This window comes from Coregonus lavaretus, assembly GCF_964263955.1.
Source record: "Coregonus lavaretus genome assembly, chromosome: 11".
Taxonomy (NCBI): domain Eukaryota; kingdom Metazoa; phylum Chordata; class Actinopteri; order Salmoniformes; family Salmonidae; genus Coregonus; species Coregonus lavaretus.
Window position 1 is genome coordinate 41,810,717 of NC_139998.1, and position 18,752 is coordinate 41,829,468.

At 42.1% G+C, this 18,752-nt stretch overlaps 3 protein-coding genes across 14 annotated transcripts; 2 read left to right on the forward strand and 1 right to left on the reverse strand.

Moving 5' to 3' along the window:
* The first annotated feature begins 749 nt into the window (after positions 1-749).
* Positions 750-6,789, forward strand: LOC311137311 (uncharacterized protein). Of its 6 annotated transcripts, XR_014613940.1 has the most exons (8): positions 754-819; positions 1,893-2,002; positions 2,116-2,222; positions 2,311-2,455; positions 2,596-2,785; positions 2,963-3,030; positions 5,732-5,821; positions 6,463-6,789. XR_014613940.1 is itself a non-coding variant. In XM_084171740.1 (7 exons), exons 2-7 carry the CDS (start codon positions 1,903-1,905, stop codon positions 3,465-3,467), a joined length of 624 nt encoding a protein of 207 aa, XP_084027866.1. In that variant the 5' UTR covers positions 750-819; positions 1,893-1,902; the 3' UTR covers positions 3,468-4,385. The 6 variants fall into 6 exon arrangements, 5 of the variants coding, with proteins under 5 accessions (XP_084027866.1, XP_084027868.1, XP_084027864.1 ...); XM_084171740.1 differs by lacking the exons at positions 5,732-5,821; positions 6,463-6,789 and adding an exon at positions 3,454-4,385 and having other exon boundaries at positions 750-819; XM_084171742.1 differs by having other exon boundaries at positions 5,732-6,789.
* A 251-nt stretch (positions 6,790-7,040) lies between these two features.
* On the forward strand, positions 7,041-12,171 carry LOC311137312 (cold-inducible RNA-binding protein B-like). Of its 7 annotated transcripts, none has more exons than XM_084171748.1 (7): positions 7,041-7,124; positions 8,250-8,364; positions 8,521-8,627; positions 8,737-8,893; positions 9,349-9,439; positions 9,713-9,747; positions 11,101-12,171. In XM_084171748.1, the coding sequence occupies exons 2-7, from the start codon at positions 8,265-8,267 to the stop codon at positions 11,118-11,120; spliced, it is 510 nt and encodes a 169-aa protein (XP_084027874.1). In that variant the 5' UTR covers positions 7,041-7,124; positions 8,250-8,264; the 3' UTR covers positions 11,121-12,171. The 7 variants fall into 7 exon arrangements, with proteins under 7 accessions (XP_084027874.1, XP_084027872.1, XP_084027869.1 ...); XM_084171746.1 differs by having other exon boundaries at positions 7,044-7,124; positions 8,737-8,914; XM_084171743.1 differs by lacking the exon at positions 11,101-12,171 and adding an exon at positions 10,431-10,555 and having other exon boundaries at positions 7,044-7,124; positions 8,737-8,914; positions 9,713-9,777.
* Positions 12,172-13,114: 943 nt separating this feature from the next.
* On the reverse strand, positions 13,115-18,531 carry LOC311136890 (duodenase-1-like). Its single transcript, XM_084171204.1, has 5 exons — positions 18,415-18,531; positions 17,247-17,409; positions 16,194-16,320; positions 15,741-15,968; positions 13,115-15,057 (listed from the first exon to the last, which is right to left on the reverse strand). The coding sequence occupies exons 1-5, from the start codon at positions 18,470-18,472 to the stop codon at positions 14,923-14,925; spliced, it is 711 nt and encodes a 236-aa protein (XP_084027330.1). The 5' UTR covers positions 18,473-18,531; the 3' UTR covers positions 13,115-14,922.
* Between the last annotated feature and the right edge of the window lie 221 nt (positions 18,532-18,752).

The following is an 18,752-nucleotide window of genomic DNA, read 5'->3' on the forward strand; positions in this document are numbered from 1 at the left end:
GAGAGAGAGAGCGAGAGAGAGAGAGAGAGAGAGAGAGAGACTGTCATCCAGTTGGGTGGAAAGGATGGCATTTTGCTTAAAGAGAGAGAATATGAGGAGGCGGTGAGGCAGTCAGCGCTGGGTGGAAAACTGTGGTAAAGAACAGGAAGCGGCAGAGCGTGTGTAGGAGGTAAGGCAGAGGATAGCAGCACTCACGTTGGCCCGGCAGCTCTGGTATTTATAGCCTGACTGTGGTCGGCACCAATACGCTCCTCTGTCTTGTCTAGTGCAAGAACAGCAACATCAGAGGGGCTGCAAAACTGTAAATCTGATCAGACAGGTCTGGTGTATAGGAATTTTGAATGGCATGTTTATCTCAGTGTTTTATTATTTGGGCCTTTGTCTTTGGTTTGTATACTTAATCTAGCCTTTTGGTTTATCAGAGAACATCCCAATACAGACACCAGTGCAGCGAATTTGGAAACGACGCAGATGTCCTATCTTGGGTTAGTTATAATAATCTTTGCACGGACTCTGCAACTGTCAGTCCAACTCTTTCACCAAGTGTAGTCGAAATATCATGACATAATACCACACATGAAAATACAGTATACCTAGCCTACCCACATTTATTTTATTTTATTTGGCCTACCTGTCCACTACATGATACTTTACCGCCACCGGCTGGACTGCGCAAAAACTTCTCGAGGCATGCACACCGTTCTTATTTTACCTCAGTGATGCGCACGCCCCTTTTGCTATTTATTCATGACTCGCGCAGATGCTCATATACAGGAGCCATTTTGACATCTTTCTCAGACGACGCCAAACCATACAGAGGTAACTATATATTCACTGAATTCTAATAATTATCGGGTAAATGTACCAAAATTTCATTGTTCATTTCAACAATGCCTTTTGCTTTCCTATAGAAAATAACTGACTTTGACATTACTTTCTAATCAACGTTAGCTTTGCAATTTAGCAAGCCAACGTGTTCATGTCGATGAAGGAATTTAAGAGATTCAAACGTTAACGAGCTAGCTAGTGTTAGCCATGATTATTACTAGGCCCCAGTCCTCCTGTGTGACTTTACTCGGCATGCAACGTTACTCTATTTCGAGTACCAATGTTGACTTGTTTTTTCACATTATTTACGGTTACAACTGGATTGTATTTCAAAGTCAAATTCGGTCTAGTAGCTAGCCAACGTTAACTAGCTAACAACGTCGTTAGATGTTACCTACAAAATGGCCGTCCGCTAATGCACGTTTCACTAGCTAACGTTAGGTAGCTAACGTTAAAGCTAAAGTAGCTAGCTATCTTTTTGTACGTCGGCGTGGCAACAAATGTTATTTTACTGCCGCTGTTTAGGTAACGTTAGCTATTTACCAGCTAATAATCTAGCTGACGTTGCAGGGTAGGCCAAATCTGGGCCAGGTCGTGTTTACTGTGTGTATTTAAATGGCTAATGTGACTGGTTTAACGTTCGCCTGCTAACGCTTAGCTAGTTGGCTAACTATCCTTTGTTTGTGTGCTGCCTGTTTTTTGGCTAGCGTCTATCAAGATAACGTCAGCAAAAGGTACCCACCAAAAGGTTATGGTGGGTACTTGGTTAGTCGCCATGGTTGAATTTCCCACAGATTCCCAGGTAACTAACTAGTTAAGTTGGCCAGCTAAATTATAGAGAATGCATAACGTTAGCTAATTTATTGTATGGGTAAAACATGGCTGCCTTATATCGCCTAAATTGTATGGCTTCATGGCTAGCGCTTCTCCTGGTGCCATCCATATGTAAAATTATGTGTTGTCTTTCACACGAAATAAGAATTTCCATGGTCACATTCTTCAAACAGTGAATGTCTTCTAAACAATGTTTGTAGGCCAGACAATGTTTTTTCTTCTCTCTTTAGATAATCCAAGATGTCTGACGAAGGGAAGCTTTTTGTTGGAGGATTGTGTTTTGACACAGATGAAACTTCACTGGAAGAGGCGTTTTCCAAGTATGGAAACATTGCTAAAGGTATGTTGCCTCTCCAGGTCCCTGTTAAGCAAAGTTTCTTGTGCCGCCTCAAGTGGACTTTGGTCATATTGTGTAAATTTTGAGTGTGTGGTTGATGTTTTTATTCTCTCCAGTCGATGTTGTCAGAGACCGAGAGACGCGGCGGTCCAGGGGTTTCGGCTTTGTGACTTTTGAAAACCCTGAAGATGCCAAAGACGCAATGGTTGCAATGAATGGCAAGGTGAGGGGATTCTTTCCCCAGACACATGAAGATCTTTGACTGATATAAATCACTGATATTATAATTGATTACCCCCCCTGTTCTTCAGTCTGTCGATGGCAGAATGATCCGTGTGGATGAAGCAGGCAAGTCGGGAGGAAGATCTGACCGTGGTGGTGGTGGCGGCAGCTTCAGGGGGGGTTCTGGTGGCTTCAGGGGCGGTTCTGGTGGCTTCAGAGGAGGCAGAGGAAGAGGTGGGCATGGTTATTTAGGAGGTAAGGGCTGGCATTGCAAAGTGGTTAGTTTCCATTTGCTCTAAGTCACGCCCCTCCTTTTTTTGTTTACCTTGATCCAAACTAAAGGGCCTTTGACTGAAATCCTCTTTTTGTCCAAGGTGGTGGCGGCTATGGTGGAGGAGACAGAAGCTATGGTGGAGGAGAGAGAAGCTATGGTGGAGGAGAGAGAAGCTATGGGGGTGACAGAAGCTATGGAGGAGGAGACAGAAGTTACAGTGGTGGCTACAGGAGTGGTGGTGGAGGAGGATACTCCTCTGGGGGTGGTAGCGGAGGTTACAGAGAGGGCAGGTAAGACTTAGAGAAAACAAGACCATTAAACTAAGTGCTGACTATTAAGTAATCAGTCAGATGGTTTTAATATGATTTGAGCTACGGAGGTTGTATTTCTAGCATAATCATGTACTTGACCCAATGTATTTTCCTTGGTTTCAGTTAACCAGCATTCATATGTGCTCTTTTTTTTAGGAGTGGAGGAGATGGTGGTTACGGTGGCCGCTCTGGGGGATCCTACAGAGACAGCTATGACAGCTATGGTAAGTATAATGATGTAGCCTAGTTGCCATGATCTCACTGTAGGTATGGACTAGAAATGTTTAGTACGGACTGGACATGAGTGCATAGACTCCAGGAATGGCCCTGTAAGACTTTGTTGCTCAGTATGCGAAAGCCTGTGCCCTCTTGGATTAGTATGTTAAAATACTCACGTCTGCTCAAAAATCCAGCTCTCTGCCACCCACCCAGAAGCAGAAAGACATTTCTAGATTTTTTTCACTGAGTCAGTTTTCTTTTGAAGAGGCATAAGTTCACTTCCAATGGCCCTTGCCCTGATGCTATACTGTTGCAATGAGAACCTTATGAGAACTGTGGCACAAAATATGAATAGGTTCTAGTCTACTGTGTGAGAAATGTCCGAATGCTGCAGTGCCTTTACACTTGTGGCTTCTTCTTGTCCTCAGCTACACACGAGTAAAAACAAAAACAAACTTCCTGATTGCAAGATCGTCCCTTCGCTGGCTGTTTTTTAAAAGATGCTCTCTTCGAAGACAATTTTTCCTTCTGTTTGTGGTATCTGGTTCTAGTGTTTTCTTTAACAAACTTGGCAGTACCTTTAGTTTTTTTTTTTATTGTGTTGAAAGTGTTCTACAGGATCTCTGTCATCCTGTAGCGTTTTATTACTGTAAGCCTTGACGCTCACTAAGGGTCTTAGTACCTTAAGTTCAGTATGCCCTCCTGGTGTTGCAGGAAGAATGGACACTGGGAGAATCAAATTAGATCATTAATGGCTTTATTTGCAATGAAACCTGTTTCCACCGTTGAATCGTAATCTGTTCAACACAGCCTGATAGCTTCTAAGACAAATTCAGTCTTGACCATGTTCCTGCTCAATCGGAAGACTCAAATATCAGTAGTGACATGTTTCCATTTAAGCTTATTTTTAACTGGAGTTGTGAATTCTGGTCTTTTTAACAAAACGATCTATGAAATTTACACTAGAAGCTTGACAAGCTGTGATGTGCTCCTTCAGTTCTGTAATGCATTCCTTTAGTGTAACAAGGTAGGAATGCTAAGTGGGAGCACCGGTTTCCAGCAGACCACCTTGATATTGCTAAAGACTTGTAAATACTCAGTATCCAAAGAGTGAATGACTTTGACTGGCGAACCAACTTCATTTAATTGAAAGGCATACTAGGTGTTTGCAGCCTTCTGCAGTTGGCCTAAGGTACTTTGCTCTTCTCAAACGTGCATAATATGCTCGACGATGGACTGAACATTCACGATCACTCAATGTTACTTCAAGGATATGTGCTCTCTGTTCTGTGTACAAACACCTCTATTTTTTTTGTATATCCTGGCTTCATGAAGCCTATTAAACAATCCGTTGAAAATGCTCTGATTTCTTGTGCCTTCAAAGAATTTAAGCCTGTTCACACTGAGCCAGCTGAATGTTATGCAATGCGAGTCTGGTAGGGAGAGATGTAGTAAGTGGTTTGAGAGAAATTATAGCATAGTCTCTGCTGGAAAGGGTATTCTGAAAGGCGGGATCTCATTTTGGAAGGGTGGCTGGGTGTAATGGTCTTTGGGAATATTGGGACTTTTTCTGAATTAATACTCAGAGGCTGCTAAAAGATCTACCATGATGCTGAAGCTAGTCATTGTGTGTGTGTGTGGGGGGGGGGGGGGGGGGGGGGTGTTGAAAGCAGAATAGAAATGAAATGTCATCCTGGTGCTGGCACTGGTTATTTTATAATGCTTCATTGCGCCCAAGAGCTCTACTATCGTTTTGGAACTCAACAAAGTCCTTGGAGAATGAAGTGTTGTGCCTACCGACACGTCAATCCTCTCTGGCGAATGCTGCTCTCTTGGCTAGTTCATAAGTGGAAATAGGCCAGTAATGTGAGGTAAAGACTTTTGCTCTCCTGTTCGCATCCCTCAAAGTTCTCATTTTGATGTCCATCTTATCTACCTTCAACTTTGCCCAACTACCGCTGTCACTTCCTCAGGCCCTAGCCGTTACTTTTCAGAACCCCGAGTTGCATGAGTACGTCCAGTAGCGTATCCTGTTTTTGTTTTTTGTGGAGAATTTTCACCCTGTCCCCCATAGACCATGGACTACTAGAGACTCTGAAAATGACCATTGAGCTTTTGAAAATTCCATAAGTCCTCATTGCTCAAGTATCCCTAGTGTAAAACAAGATCCTCCCAGTTTTGATCTCTTTGTGCAAGTACTGTTCTCCCAGTGATTGCAAAGTTGTCTTCATCTTAAAGGTAGACTCAGCAAAATTACGTTGCCACAAGCAGAAGCGCAGATATTGGGATGAAAGAGACTTCATTCGGTCACACAGTATCTGTGCATGGGTTTGCTTCAGTGTTTTAGCCAGGGCACCATAACAGCGGAGAAGTTGAGCCTCGTGCTTCAATGCTCTTAGTAGTTGCGGAAATTGACCCACTATGATGTTCACTTTCTGCATCTACGTCATATCGCTGAGTCTACCTTTAAATTCTAGACAGATATCGCCTTTCTACTTTTGCTTGTGAGGTTTATCACTATGTAATTTGTGTTGTATAAATGTCTAACATTCAATCAACTTTGATAGGATAACACTGTCTAATGCTAAAAGTGTAATGCTGTTCAGCACATCTAGTTCTTCATGTTGCTAATGATAAGCAAATGCATGTCATATTGTTGCCCGCAAAAGCTGTACTCAACTAATTACTCTCTCGTTACTCGATCAGGTTGAACTAAGCGTCGTATGTGAAAGTCTGCTCTAACACGAGGCCTGGGTACTTCGACGCTGACTGGTTCGTTCCAGTGCTTCCTTGGAGGTGGGTATCCTCTGACGTGTACTGAATGCCTTTGAGCTGAAGTCATGGGCCCTGTTTACATTCCACCTAAAAATTACGTAATCACTGATCCGACAAATCTATTGGTGAAAGCAGTGTTGTGGAACCCTGCTTTTACCTGTCCTTCAGTCTGAGATCAGGTATCGCTCAAGGAAGGGTTCGTATTTACAATATACAACCAGTGCATGTTTTAAATTGGCTTGTAAGGCTACGATCCCACTCAGATACATGAACACTGATGAAATTGTATACGACCTACATTGTCTGTTTGTCCATCAAAGGTACAAGTCAACTTTTGGACGTGTTTGGAAGAGTTGCATTCGTCGAAGGACAGAGTTCTTTTTTTTTTTTTTTTTTTCAATCCCAGTGACTACGGCCTTGTGGTGGAAACTCCCTACAGAATATGCTTACACCAATCCATTGCTTTTAAATGTGGGGAGAAGTACACACTTGGTGAGAATTGGGATGCATGCTGCTGATCTGTCAACTATTAACGGTAGCATATAGTCCACATGGTGCAACTGACTTGAGTTTACAATTCTAGAAGTGCAGAATGTAGTACAGGAGTCCTCATCTGTCATTTTACTGTATTTCTTCTCTGACTAATTCTAACTTTATTCCAGGTTCACCACAGGATGGTTTGCCTAGAAATGGCAAACAGCTCCTTGGAAAATTGCCACCAGGAGAGAAATCTTTAAGACCGAATTAGAGATGTGCTGCTGAACTGGACTTGTTGTTTAGTCGAGACCTGCCTTGGACATCAAATCTGGTATTCAGATATGCACTATACTATCTCCATGACATTTACCAAACGGATTGTCATTCTGGTGTGCCAATGCAGTACCTGTATTACCAGCATACACGACTATGTTGACATTATTGTGTAAAGTACTCAAATGAACAGTCTTGGAAATTGATGAATGGATTAAATATATTTTTTTTCAAATTGGTTTCGTATCTGTTGCATATTCTTATTAGGACATTCCTGTAATGTCAACTTTTAGTTGTAGTACAGTGCATACGAAAATATATTTCTGATGGTGAATTGACTGTTTCAGGACTACTCACTGGAGTAGTTGATCCTCCAATTTAATAAATATTTACTTTGATAAAAAATACATCTTTAATGATTTTCCTTGAGCCAGTGGAGGGTCTTATCTTCTGAATATTCATAAGATGGGCGTAACTGCAAGGGACATCAATACATATACCGGGAGGCCCCGCATCTCATTCATTCCCATCTGCTGCAGGTCGGTCGTAATAGATTCTCAGTGTTTTGTCAGAGGTAAGAGATTGTAATAATATTTTATACATGTTCGTGTTGGTGAACGTATTTTATTTAATTCGGGACAGGAGCCACTAAGCTAGTGGCACGCTAAATTAGTGTCTGACATCACCCGAGGAGGAGCCTGACCGTGGCTCAAGATTTAGCTAGCGAGCAGGTAGCCTACGATAACATCCTCACGATAGTACATTATTGTGTCCGAATTTATCGACAATTATATTGTGGTGTGCAATGATATTGCATTCGCCAAAATAAAGCCGATGTCTACATTTTGCTATGCGAGCGAGCGTACTCTAACGTTAGTCGATGCAATGACGCAGTGATAGCTGGCAAGTCGGTGGCGATTAGTACTCATAAATGGCGCCGTTGTGGTTGTTGGACAATGTTGAACAAAGGGAGTTGCATCTAGGCCTAGGACATGTGGGGGCGGGGAAAACGTCGATTTATTTTGCAAATACACGAGTTCGCTTACTGATTTGGAATAAAAACGGTAAACTGAATCGCACCCACTCATCTGCTTGTGGAGCGATGACCGCTTTTTGTTGTTGCGAAAACGCTAATTTCATTGGCTAGGTGCCGTAAACTAGCTAGGTACGGTATATTGGGGAAGGGTGGACGGGAGGGCAGCACAAGCTAGCTACCGAGGGGGCAGGGTGGTCTTGGGCCTTTATGAGCTAAGCCCCCAATATGCATTTGTGCTTCACTTGCTGGCACTTGACTGGTTTATATCAAACTCTTGCTAGGCTACCTTGATTTTGGTAATAGAACATACTTGGCTTTGGGTACAAATACAAAACAGAATCATGCCAAATCAACGGTTAGAATTACATTTTTTTGTTATTGCGTGTGTATTTGCACTATTTTTATTATTATTGTTTTTACATTTGCACCATTGCAAGAATAGAACATGAAGAGGTTTGCATCCAATAATAACCTGCTAACCAGGGGCGTAGGCATGGGTGGACCTAGGGAGCCTGGCCAACCTAATCAGATTGAGCAACAACAACCACAAAAACATTATTATATATACTCCCCCGTTGGCCCATCCAAATTTCTGCCAAAGGCCCTGCTGCTAACAATTTAAATCATTGCATCCATAATAAACATATTTCTTTCCTTCTGCAGTGGTGAAAAGGAAGGATGTCTGACGAAGGGAAGCTTTTTGTGGGTGGCCTCAGCTTTGACACTAATGAACAGTCATTAGAAGATGTATTCTCCAAATATGGGCAAATATCTGAAGGTAAGCAACTGTAACTGTTGGATATTGGGTGCAATGTAAATTGTTTTCAAAAAATGTATCTAGTGGTCCACTATTTGAAAATGCTTTGGATGATACCCATCTTGCAAAGTTGCCTTGTGTGTCTATAGTCTTTAACTTCATTTTTTCTCTGTCTAGTTGTTGTAATTAAAGACAGAGAAACTCAGAGGTCCAGGGGCTTCGGTTTCGTCACCTTCGAGAACCCAGATGAGGCCAAGGATGCTATGCTGGCCATGAACGGCAAGGTGACAATTAAACCTAAACTCCGCCCTGGAACACAACTCTGTCTTGACTGTGCAACGACGATATTAATGGTGTATTCTTTATTTTATCTTCCCCAACCTTCTCTGTCAGTCTCTTGATGGCAGACAGATCCGTGTCGACCAGGCCGGCAAATCTGGCGGCGGTGGCGGCGGTGGAAGGTCCGGAGGCGGATTCCGAGGGGGCTCTTCAGGCGGCAGAGGAGGTGGAGGAGGATACTTCCGTGGAGGCAGAGGTGGTGGTGGAAGAGGTGGGCGTGGCTTCTCACGAGGCAAGTTTGTTGTTTTCTATCCTACAGCATCCTGACCTTGAGTGTCCCTCCCTCGTTTGCCTTGGAATGACTGACACCCCAGTCCCAACCCTACAAAGATGTCCTCCTCACACCTGAGCTAGCCTGGAATTCTGTGACTTGCAGAACTAACCAGAAGTAGTCAGTGCGTGTAACCCATGCTCTGACCCTCCCCTCTGGTCCCTCATCCTTAATAACCACTCCTACGTCCCCATGTCTTTTTGTTTTGCAGTGACTGCTGCCGTTGTCTAGTAGCTGTAGATGTTTGAATGAAACATCTGTTGGGCTACTGATAGCATGTCCAAACTGAAGAGTGGTGTTCGTTATTCTCTTATCAACTAATTTAACCATAAGATGAATGCATGGCTGCTTTTAGCCTACCTTGAGGCAGCTGTTAACCACAAGTTATATTACAGGTGGTGGAGACCGGGGATATGGTGGTGGACGTTACGACAACAGAAGTGGAGGCTCATACGGATCAGAAAGAGGCTACTACAACAAAGACAGGTGAATAGTGATGATATACCACGTCAGCAACATAAATGAACATTTGCATATACATAGCTACTGCATGTTAGGCAATTGATAGAATTTAGGAAGACAAAGGAAAGGTGAAGAGTATAGATCCTATAGGTTAATCACAATGCATTTTAAGAAGCTATGTGCCCATTTTGACAGTAGGCAAGCACTTTTAGGAAGACCGTTTTGAATTTGATGTTACTCAACTTGCTTCTGCTCGTCCAATTCTTGTTTACTGATGTACATTTCTTCTGTCAACAGAGCGCAAGGAGGAGGATACGGAGATCGTTCAGGAGGTTCGTACAGAGACAGCTACGATAGCTATGGTGAGGCTTCTTATAAGCTTACACAAGTGTAGGGAGTCAGGATAGGCAGCCAATCTGGTGCCTGGACAGCCACATCCCTGCAAGCTACCATAGATTTGGAATCGGCCAAGCGACACCAGAGCTGAGACAGGTTCTTGGCCTGGGCTCCTCTCAGACCGGGTTTGCCTCCTATGGTCTTGGGCCAACTGATGGATGAAAAGATCAGTGAAATTAGTCATTTTCTCAATGCATGAAGCCTTTCTTTAGTCATGTGTAATGGAGAAATGGGTTCCCTGTTCCCATTGTTTCCCAGCCATATTGAGAAATACACCCTCCCAAGTTACGCTTTTGGTGTTTCACAGTATGTGGTACATAATTCATCTTCAAGAATTACGAGGAGTAATGCAAGTGAACCTAGTGGTGGACACTGGGCATTTCCTACAAACCGATGCCCTACCAGGTTAGTATTGGAAAATGGGAGTCATTTGGTGCTCATTAAAGGTATGCGGTATAGGAAAGACCCAGGATACCACTTCAGCTCAGCATCCATTCCTTTAGGGAGCATCAGTGGAAGAGAGGGTCTGCAGATGGTTCTTAGTTTACTTGTGTTTCCCTCCTTGTTGGAGAACCTGGGACCTCGTCATTAACCACTGGGCTTTCTCTTCTCTGAACAGGCGGTGCTGTTGTCAGTGGTGCACAGTGAGGCTGCCTCCTGTAGTTGAAATATGTTGAACTGAAGAAACAATATGTTGAAGGCCCAGTTTAGCACTGCAGAAAGCCAAGGTAGGCTGACCTCGGTCTGCAACTGTCTTGGCGCGAGCTGTCCTACAGGGGTCATAGCATTAGCGCTCTACTTCCTGCTTTTCTTGTCATAAGCTTTTTCTCTTGTAGCAGCTTTTTTGTAGAGGTGTATTTTCCTTTGCTTCTTTGCCTTGCAGTACAAGGATCTGCACACACACACACACACACAATGGAGCCAGTCACCTTTCTGGTTGACGTAATTTGCATAGAGTAGTAGCAGGATTGTCCTATCTGTCTGCTCTTTAGTTTTTTTTCTGAAAGTTTTCTGTCCATGGAATAGGCCAACGTAAGATTTCTTTCATCGAGCAGAGATTGACTGCGCTTGCTGAATGGAAACAAAAAAGTTCTCAATCAGATGGCCTGCTTTCAGATAGATTATTTGTCATAGAAAATGTCATTCACACCAGCATAATTTGCTACCACATCTAAGTATCTTCAAAAGGAATTAGCGTTCAGTAGCAGCAGGGCCCCTTTCGAGAGATGAGCCCCCTACCATCCACAGAATCAAGGTAACCTGTGTGTGTCTTTCCAACTTCTCTGCAGGTGACGAGGGCGGCTGGTAGGACAGTGGCGTCCGGATGTCTGTCGTCTGGGCACGGCCCCTCACCCCGAACCGGCGGCCCCATCCCGATGACGGCGGGCCTGGCCTGGTCCTAGCCCAGCGCCTGCTGCTCCGCGACACTTTTAAATCTTCTTCTGAAACCCACCATGTAGATAAGAGCAGTCCTGGATAAGTGCGGGGAGGGCTGGCTTGCACTCCGAGCCACCCACCACCGGTCTGTTCCAAGTTTTTGTTTTTTACTTTCTGATCCTCCTTATTTGTTATTGAAAACCGCAGAGAACGACATTTTCATTTACAGTTTTTGTGGGGAGCTCGAAAGAGCAAGGCTCATGTGCTGTAGGCTGTTGCCTCACTTTGGGCTGTGCACGGAAGAGGCACAGCCTGAAAGACAGGGAATGTAACTTGGATAGAGAATGGTAACGCTTTTGTAGTTTTAAAGCTCTGCTCTGTAACAAAGTACGAAAATGCTTGCACTTATTTTGGTTGATTTGATTGTGACTGCTTTGCCACCCGGTGATGAGTCTGAATGAGGGAAATATACACAAAGGTCTGAAACCTTCCATCACCACCATCATGTTTGCACTGTTCTACCTGACAGAGGGAGGGATGGTAGAGATGTTCTCCAAACGTTCTCTAGTCCACTGGGCTTGTTAGGATCGCTGTGGGTTCCGGTAAATGAAGAGGGCCTGCTCAATTGTTTTCTGGATCTCTAATCTGTTGTTTCACTGACCTATCTATGGCAGGTTCTCTTCTAATTTATTTTGGTTTCTACTGAGAACTGTTTTTATTTTATTAGCTGCACATTTTGAATAAGGAACTGTCACACGACAGTTTAGTACACAGCGCTGAATTAATGTGACGCGGGCCAGTTCTAAAACATAACTACTACGTATGAGCTCTTTTCAACAAACCTACTTTTTATGAGGGTACAAATGGAGTGACTTCACAACTGTTCTCGTCATAGCATCAGATTGGTTTTGTATTTGATTTTTTTTAAAGCATTCTGTATCTTCATGGTTGTATTTTTCCTAAATAAAAAAACCTTTACAAATCTCTGTTGCTTGTTTTGATATAGGCTACATTACATGGGCATATCCATATTCTTCTATTCTCATTTGCAAGCTTTTCAAAAAGAGGTGACTTGATAGATATATTTATGAGATATTGAAAGGACTATCTAGGGTAGAAATGAAATGATATCGTCTAAGGGACACTCACACCTGCTAATTAATATAGTATAATATGCCATTTAGCAGACGCTTTTATCCAAAGCGACTTACAGTCATGTGTGCATACATTTTTACGTATGGGTGGTCCCGGGGATCGAACCCACTACCCTGGCGTTACAAGCGCCATGCTCTACCAATTGAGCTACAAATAATAAATATGTTGAAGTCATGCTGGCTATTGGAACACACCCACATGAGATCATTATTTTCTGGAAAGTCTCGTGAGAAGTTGTGGATTAAACTGCAGCTGAAGGATAAAACAATTCGTTTCAGCAGGGGGCTGTTTGTTCTGTGAAAAATACATTGCATGTGCAGACAGAAACTACCCTGAAACTCAGGAGTATCCTGTCTACCTGTGGTCTGATCAACCCAATGATTCGCCAGTATTCAACAGATCAAGAAGACTGGCATGCCAGGACTAATATAATGGCTCAATATGATGTAGGTTAGGTAGGGAGGGGTGTTTTGCTATCAATCGGCATTAAACAATGGAACTGTCTAAAAACACGCCACTTCGATACAGCTACGACCGGAAGTGACTTTTCATAGCAGTTTAGGAGAGCATTTTCTCTAATTATCCTAACCTGGTACGTTAATTATCCTAACCTGCTGCTTAAGTTCTCCTAACCCGGTTTTCGGGAATCTCATATTTGACTTTTCTTCTGGCGTTTTCATCTCTTTTGTTTGTCACAATATTAGGAATATCATTAGTAGTCATGATGATAGACATTCTTTCCTTCATTTATTGCAATTAATGCCCTCAAAAGACATTCCAGACCGTTTTAATGTATTTTACATGGACGGTATGTTATCCAGATGTGCACAAGGGGGCAGTCTTGTCTCAAAGATCTTTGGTGTGTTCAATGTATTTTACTGCTCATTCTTTTCAATTTACTGCTCAATGCAGTGAAGCATCTACTAGAAATATGATTGTTGCCTTACTGGTGAAGGGACAACTTGATAAAACCACATTTGCTCAGATATTCACAAAATAAATGTCTCCAATAACATCAACTCTACTAATTTAATCCCACAATAAATAATGTAAGATTTAAAACTGCTGCAGCACAGAACAGGACTTGAAAGCATTGTTTGACAGATGGAAATTCAGAGGTTTCAATTGTTACTGCATGTAGGGGCATTGACAGCTAATTTCCTGCAATTCTACACATTTTTCCATGATTTATGTCTCATTTATGATTTATGTCTCATAAAAACACTTAACAAAGAGCTGCAGTTAGTTTCAGAATGGGTAGCAAGGTATAAGTTAGTACTAAATATTTCAAAAACTAAAAGCATTGTATTTGGGACAAATCATTCACTAAACCCTAAACCTCAACTAAATATTGTAATGAATAATGTGGAAATTGAGCAAGTTGAGGTGACTTAACTGCTTGGAGTAACCCTGGATTGTAAACTGTCATGGTCAAAACATGTTGATACAACAGTAGCTAAAATGGGGAGAAGTCTATCCATAATAAAGCGCTGCTCTGCCTTCTTAAGAACACTATCAACAAGGCAGGTCCTACAGGCCCTAGTTTTGTCGCACCTGGACTACTGTTCAGTCGTGTGGTCAGGTGCCACAAAGAGGGACTTGTTTGTTTAAACTACTAGCACACAGCTCGGACACACATGCATACCCCACAAGACATGCCACCAGAGGTCTCTTCACAATCCACAAGTCCAGAACATACTATGGGAGGCACACAGTACCTCATAGAGCCATGACTACATGGAACTCTATTCCACATCAGGTAACTGATGCAAGCTGCAGAATCAGATTTAAAAAAATAAGATACAAATATACCTTATGGAACAGCAGGTACTGTGAAGAGACATACACACAGGTACAGACACGCAGACGCACACAAACGCTAGCACATGCACTCTACACACATGTACATTGTAATATTGTTGTATGGTGGTATTATACATTTTATATTGTAGATATGTAGTGGTGTAATAATGTTATATGATGTACTGTTTTATATTTTGTTTTGTGTGATGTAAGTGCCTTAATGTGTTTGGACCCCAGGAAGAGTAGCTGCTGCCAAGGCAGCAGCTAATGGGGATCCCTAATAAATACAAATATAAAAATAGGATATCTGTGTGAGAGTGATTAACAAAATCAATGGGGGCCCCTGGAGGTCAGGGCCCCTGGGCACATGCCCTGCGTGCCCGGTCGGTAATTTGGTGATGATGCGGCCTTCTACAAGGTTTAGATAGCTGGCTAGACTACCTTACCTAGCAATACATTTTTTAGCTGGCATGGGTTAATTGAGTGACTGTCAGTGACTGACATAACAAGTGGAAAACAGCTGATGCACTACCAAATTTCGAAATGGCAACTTGTGTATTCTACTTTTCTAACTCTCACTGAATAAAAAATAACAAACAAAAAAATAACAAAAAAGTATCCGTATAGCAAGAGGCGGCTCTGGGCAAAGACATTAACCAGCACTGGTAAATCAATCAGAAAGCATCATAAGCACATTATGATTCTTCACAGTATCATAATCATGTTCTAGGCACCTGGGTGGCCAAATTAACAAAATGTTTCTGGTCAGTGGCATATCAATTCTTCATGGTGTCATTGATCCAGTCCAGGTAGTCAGGGATGCGCATGTAGATGTAGGTGTTGTCTCTAGTCTTGGTAGACACCACCCCATAGGCCACACCATTACAGACTAATGGACCACCAGAGTCTCCCTGGAAATAACACACATAGACCACAATACTGAACAAATGAAAAACTGAATTCTTCCGCTGCTCTATGTTCACTACATACTTCAGTCTGAGACTGCCATAGTTGAAGTCAATGAGGGGTGTTGTACATAATAAAGTAATCAGCGATTGGTTTCTTAATCCTGGTCCTGGGGACCCAAAGGGGTGCACATTTTTGTTTTTGCCTCAGCACTACACACCTGTTTCAAATCATCAAAGATGACGATGAGTTGATCATTTGAATCAGCTGTGTAGTGCTAGGGCAAAAACTAAGATGTGCACCCTTTTGGTTCCCCAGGACCAGGATTAAGAAACACTGAATTAGAGAATCACAGCCAATTCCGAATTTTCAAAAGACCCCTTTACCCACGTGTGTTTTGGCCCAACCCATCGTTTTCTAGGACCAATCAGAACGATTAGAATGTGTTTGCGTTCTAGAAATCATCAGGGAGGTACTCAGATACAGACTAATTGTGGAGAACAAACTAATGTCCATGGGCGTGGCATAGCGTTTGGCCAAAGTAAGGAGTTTGGGTAGCCAGGCAAATGAAAAGGCACATTTTCCTTGGAATGATTCATGCTCTCAAACCAAGGGGAAACTATCATTTTCTTTAATTCCTCCCATGTTATTTCCCCTGTAATATTATATACTTTCAGACGCCACTTACCAGAGCAGGTCCATTTAGTCCTGATGAGCAGACCTGATGGTTGTCAGAGCAAAGTTGATTCTCATCCAGTGTCACGTTGAGGTCCTGTAGCACAGGGCAGCCTTTATTTACTCGCCTGATAGTGTGTCCCCAGCCTGACACCAGACAGTCCTTGGGCACCTCCTCATCTTCTGTCTGCGGGAGGCCAATGGGTCTCACACGGTCAGTGAAAACCGTATTCCCCTCCAGCTTGGAGGCAGAGAGAGCAGGGTTGTCTAATGTTACAACTTCCATCCTTGGTTCTATTGTCTACTCAGCAAGCCTGGTGGTTAATTTAATGGTGGTTAACTGTTTGTTACAAATCAATTTCATACTTTGACATTGTAGTGACATCAATGTGCATGCACAATTTCACTTGTGTAGGTGAAAATAAAAACAATATGCTCAGCTTTAGGTCCTAGCTTGGAGTTTTACCTTGAGTAGCATGATATCATTATTATATTCTTTATCATAATTTGGATGTGGAAATGCCTGTTTCACAAGCATTTCCTGACCTTGTTCCTGCTGCACGTTGTGGACTCCCAGCTTGACCTTAATGGATCTGTAACATACACACACGCAGAGACACAATGCTATGGAATATACTGTGGTCTTACACACATCTGCAGCTGACACTAGTGGACTAACACGGATGCTGATTGAAAACGTAATGTAAATCTACTGTATAGCCTTGCTCTCCGCTTGGTTCAACACGTGCTCTGACATTTCCCTTACGGGAAAACCACATGAATTTCACGTGATCACATGTGAAGTGTTCAGAAAACACGTTTTCATGTGATCACGTGATCTTACGGGAAGTTAATGTGATAACGTGACAACATGTAAAGTAACATGTGATAACATGAAACTACACGTGAAAACGTGATCACGTAAAGTGTTCCAAAAACACGTTTCACATGATTTCATATGTGAATTGTCATGTGAAATCATGTTATTTTCCACAATTGAAATCATGTGTTTTTTGTTTAAGGGTTAAATAGTCTGCAATATATCTTAATGGTGCATTATTACATTTATTGGTAGGTTTTTCATACTGCACCTTTTATCCCAGCCTTTGGCTATTGGAGGTCTTAGCCCTGGGCTAAGCTGTGTTTCACGTCTAAATGCTCCAAAGTGGATGTTAGAAATACATTATGTCAAAATGTGTAAATGCAACGTTAGGGTAGGATAGCCCTAGGCTAAAAACAGTAAAGATATTCAGGTGTGAAAAACCTAGAGACATTGAAATGGTAGCCTATTAAAATTTAGTTGGTGAGATTCACAAAACATTCCAATAGAAATTGCAGTTTGACCAGCATCAATTTTGCACTTCCTCTGGCAGAATTCTAATTCTATGCATATAGCTATAAGGTACTGAGTATTAAGGAGAAACAGTTAAAGCATTTATAGGGCAGATAATGGGGCCCAACGGGCTCCACATATATTTGCCCTTGGTTTTCCCTCACTAGATAAGCAGACATTACTGACCCCCCATTGCAGTGGGCGGCAGTCATCACAAAGTCCTCTCTCACTAGAAAACCACCACAGCTTCCTGCCTTCCGGTTTTTGGAGACAGCCTTCTCCAGGAGCACCATGTAGGGTCTGCTGTGGGGCACAGCCTCCTTGCCCCCATAGATACGCCCTGCGTGCACTGTGACAACATCAACAATCAGGATCCACTCTCAACCCATAATATCTAACACACCAGACATTGTGCATTTTTCTTCTTACTTGATACCTTCTTCTTGCTTAATACCTGATACAGTACAGGTTTGGATTAGTAGTAGTAGACTGCAAAAGTACAACAATACCCTGAATCAATACATACATTGAGCACCAAAAGTATTGGGACTGACACATTTTTGTTATTTTGGCTCTGTACTGCACATTGGATTTGAAATGATAAAATGACTATGAGATTAAAGTGCAGACTGTCAGCTTTAATTTGAGGGTATTTCCATCTAGAACCATTTAGAAATTACAGCACTTTTTGTACATAGTCCCCCCATTTTAGGGGAGCAAAGGTATTGGGACAAATTCACTGTATTAAAGTAGTAAAACTTATTTGGTCCCATATTTAAGAACTACATCAAGCTTGTGACTGTAAACATTTGTTGGAAGCATTTGCTGTTTGTTTTGGTTGTGTTTCAGATTATTTTGTGCCCAATAGAAATGAATTGTAAATAATGTATTGTGTCATTTTGGAGTCACTTTTATTGTAAATAAAAATAGAATATGTTTATGCCTCTGTAACTTTCTCACTCATCATTATTCACGATTCAGTCAGGATTATCCGTAATCACGGTAGCATCCACATTAATGTAGAAGTGTTTAGAAACATATTCTACTCTTATTTACAATAAAAAAATGTATGCACTCACTAACTGTAAGTCGCTCTGGATAAGAGCGTCTGCTAAATGACTAAAATGTAAATGGGGGGGGACTATGTACAAAAAGTGCTGTAATTTCTAAACGGTTCACCCGATATGGATGAAAATACCCTCAAATTAAAGCTGACAATCTGCACTTTAACCACATAGTCATTGTATCATCCAAAGCACTGGAGTACAGAGCCACAACAACAACAAATATCTCACTGTTCCAATACTTTTGGAGCTCACTGTACATATACGGTCTAGGTATTTGCTTTCTTTACCTTGTGTGTAGAAGAGGAGTATCAGCAGCAGAGTACCCAGGTTCAATGGAATGCCCATAGTAAATGGAGTTCAGCTGAGCAATTGGTGTGATTGGAGACCTGTGAGAAATGTCATTCACTGTCTCTTATTACACTTCAGCTTTAAATAGGCCTTGGAGGAGACCAGGAACTAATCATCTATGCATATATTTTGAGTGATTGACACTGAGAGTGATGAATGACAGAGCTTAAACCCTTTCCCTTTGTGTGCATGTCATCCTCTTTCATTTGAGGTTGATATATTTGCATTTACTTCCTTCAAAGCGCCACAAGCAAGACACCAATAGCAGTAATGTTGA

What these genes read in the sequence shown, in the direction of transcription:
- LOC311137311 (XM_084171738.1), top strand. Translation starts at nt 1,903, where the DNA reads ATGTCTGACGAAGGGAAGCTTTTTGTTGGAGGATTGTGTTTTGACACA. An exon ending in TGGTTGCAATGAATGGCAAG is followed by an intron (nt 2,223 to 2,310) that starts GTGAGGGGATTC and finishes CCTGTTCTTCAG; the next exon opens with TCTGTCGATGGCAGAATGAT. An exon ending in CAGAGGAGGCAGAGGAAGAG is followed by an intron (nt 2,456 to 2,595) that starts GTGGGCATGGTT and finishes TTTTTGTCCAAG; the next exon opens with GTGGTGGCGGCTATGGTGGA.
- LOC311137312 (XM_084171743.1), top strand. Translation starts at nt 8,265, where the DNA reads ATGTCTGACGAAGGGAAGCTTTTTGTGGGTGGCCTCAGCTTTGACACT. An exon ending in ATATGGGCAAATATCTGAAG is followed by an intron (nt 8,365 to 8,520) that starts GTAAGCAACTGT and finishes TTCTCTGTCTAG; the next exon opens with TTGTTGTAATTAAAGACAGA. An exon ending in TGCTGGCCATGAACGGCAAG is followed by an intron (nt 8,628 to 8,736) that starts GTGACAATTAAA and finishes CTTCTCTGTCAG; the next exon opens with TCTCTTGATGGCAGACAGAT.
- LOC311136890 (XM_084171204.1), bottom strand. Translation starts at nt 18,472, where the DNA reads ATGGGCATTCCATTGAACCTGGGTACTCTGCTGCTGATACTCCTCTTC. An exon ending in ACTCCTCTTCTACACACAAG is followed by an intron (nt 17,410 to 18,414) that starts GTAAAGAAAGCA and finishes ATGTTGTCACAG; the next exon opens with TGCACGCAGGGCGTATCTAT. An exon ending in ATGATATCATGCTACTCAAG is followed by an intron (nt 15,969 to 16,193) that starts GTAAAACTCCAA and finishes TCTGCCTCCAAG; the next exon opens with CTGGAGGGGAATACGGTTTT.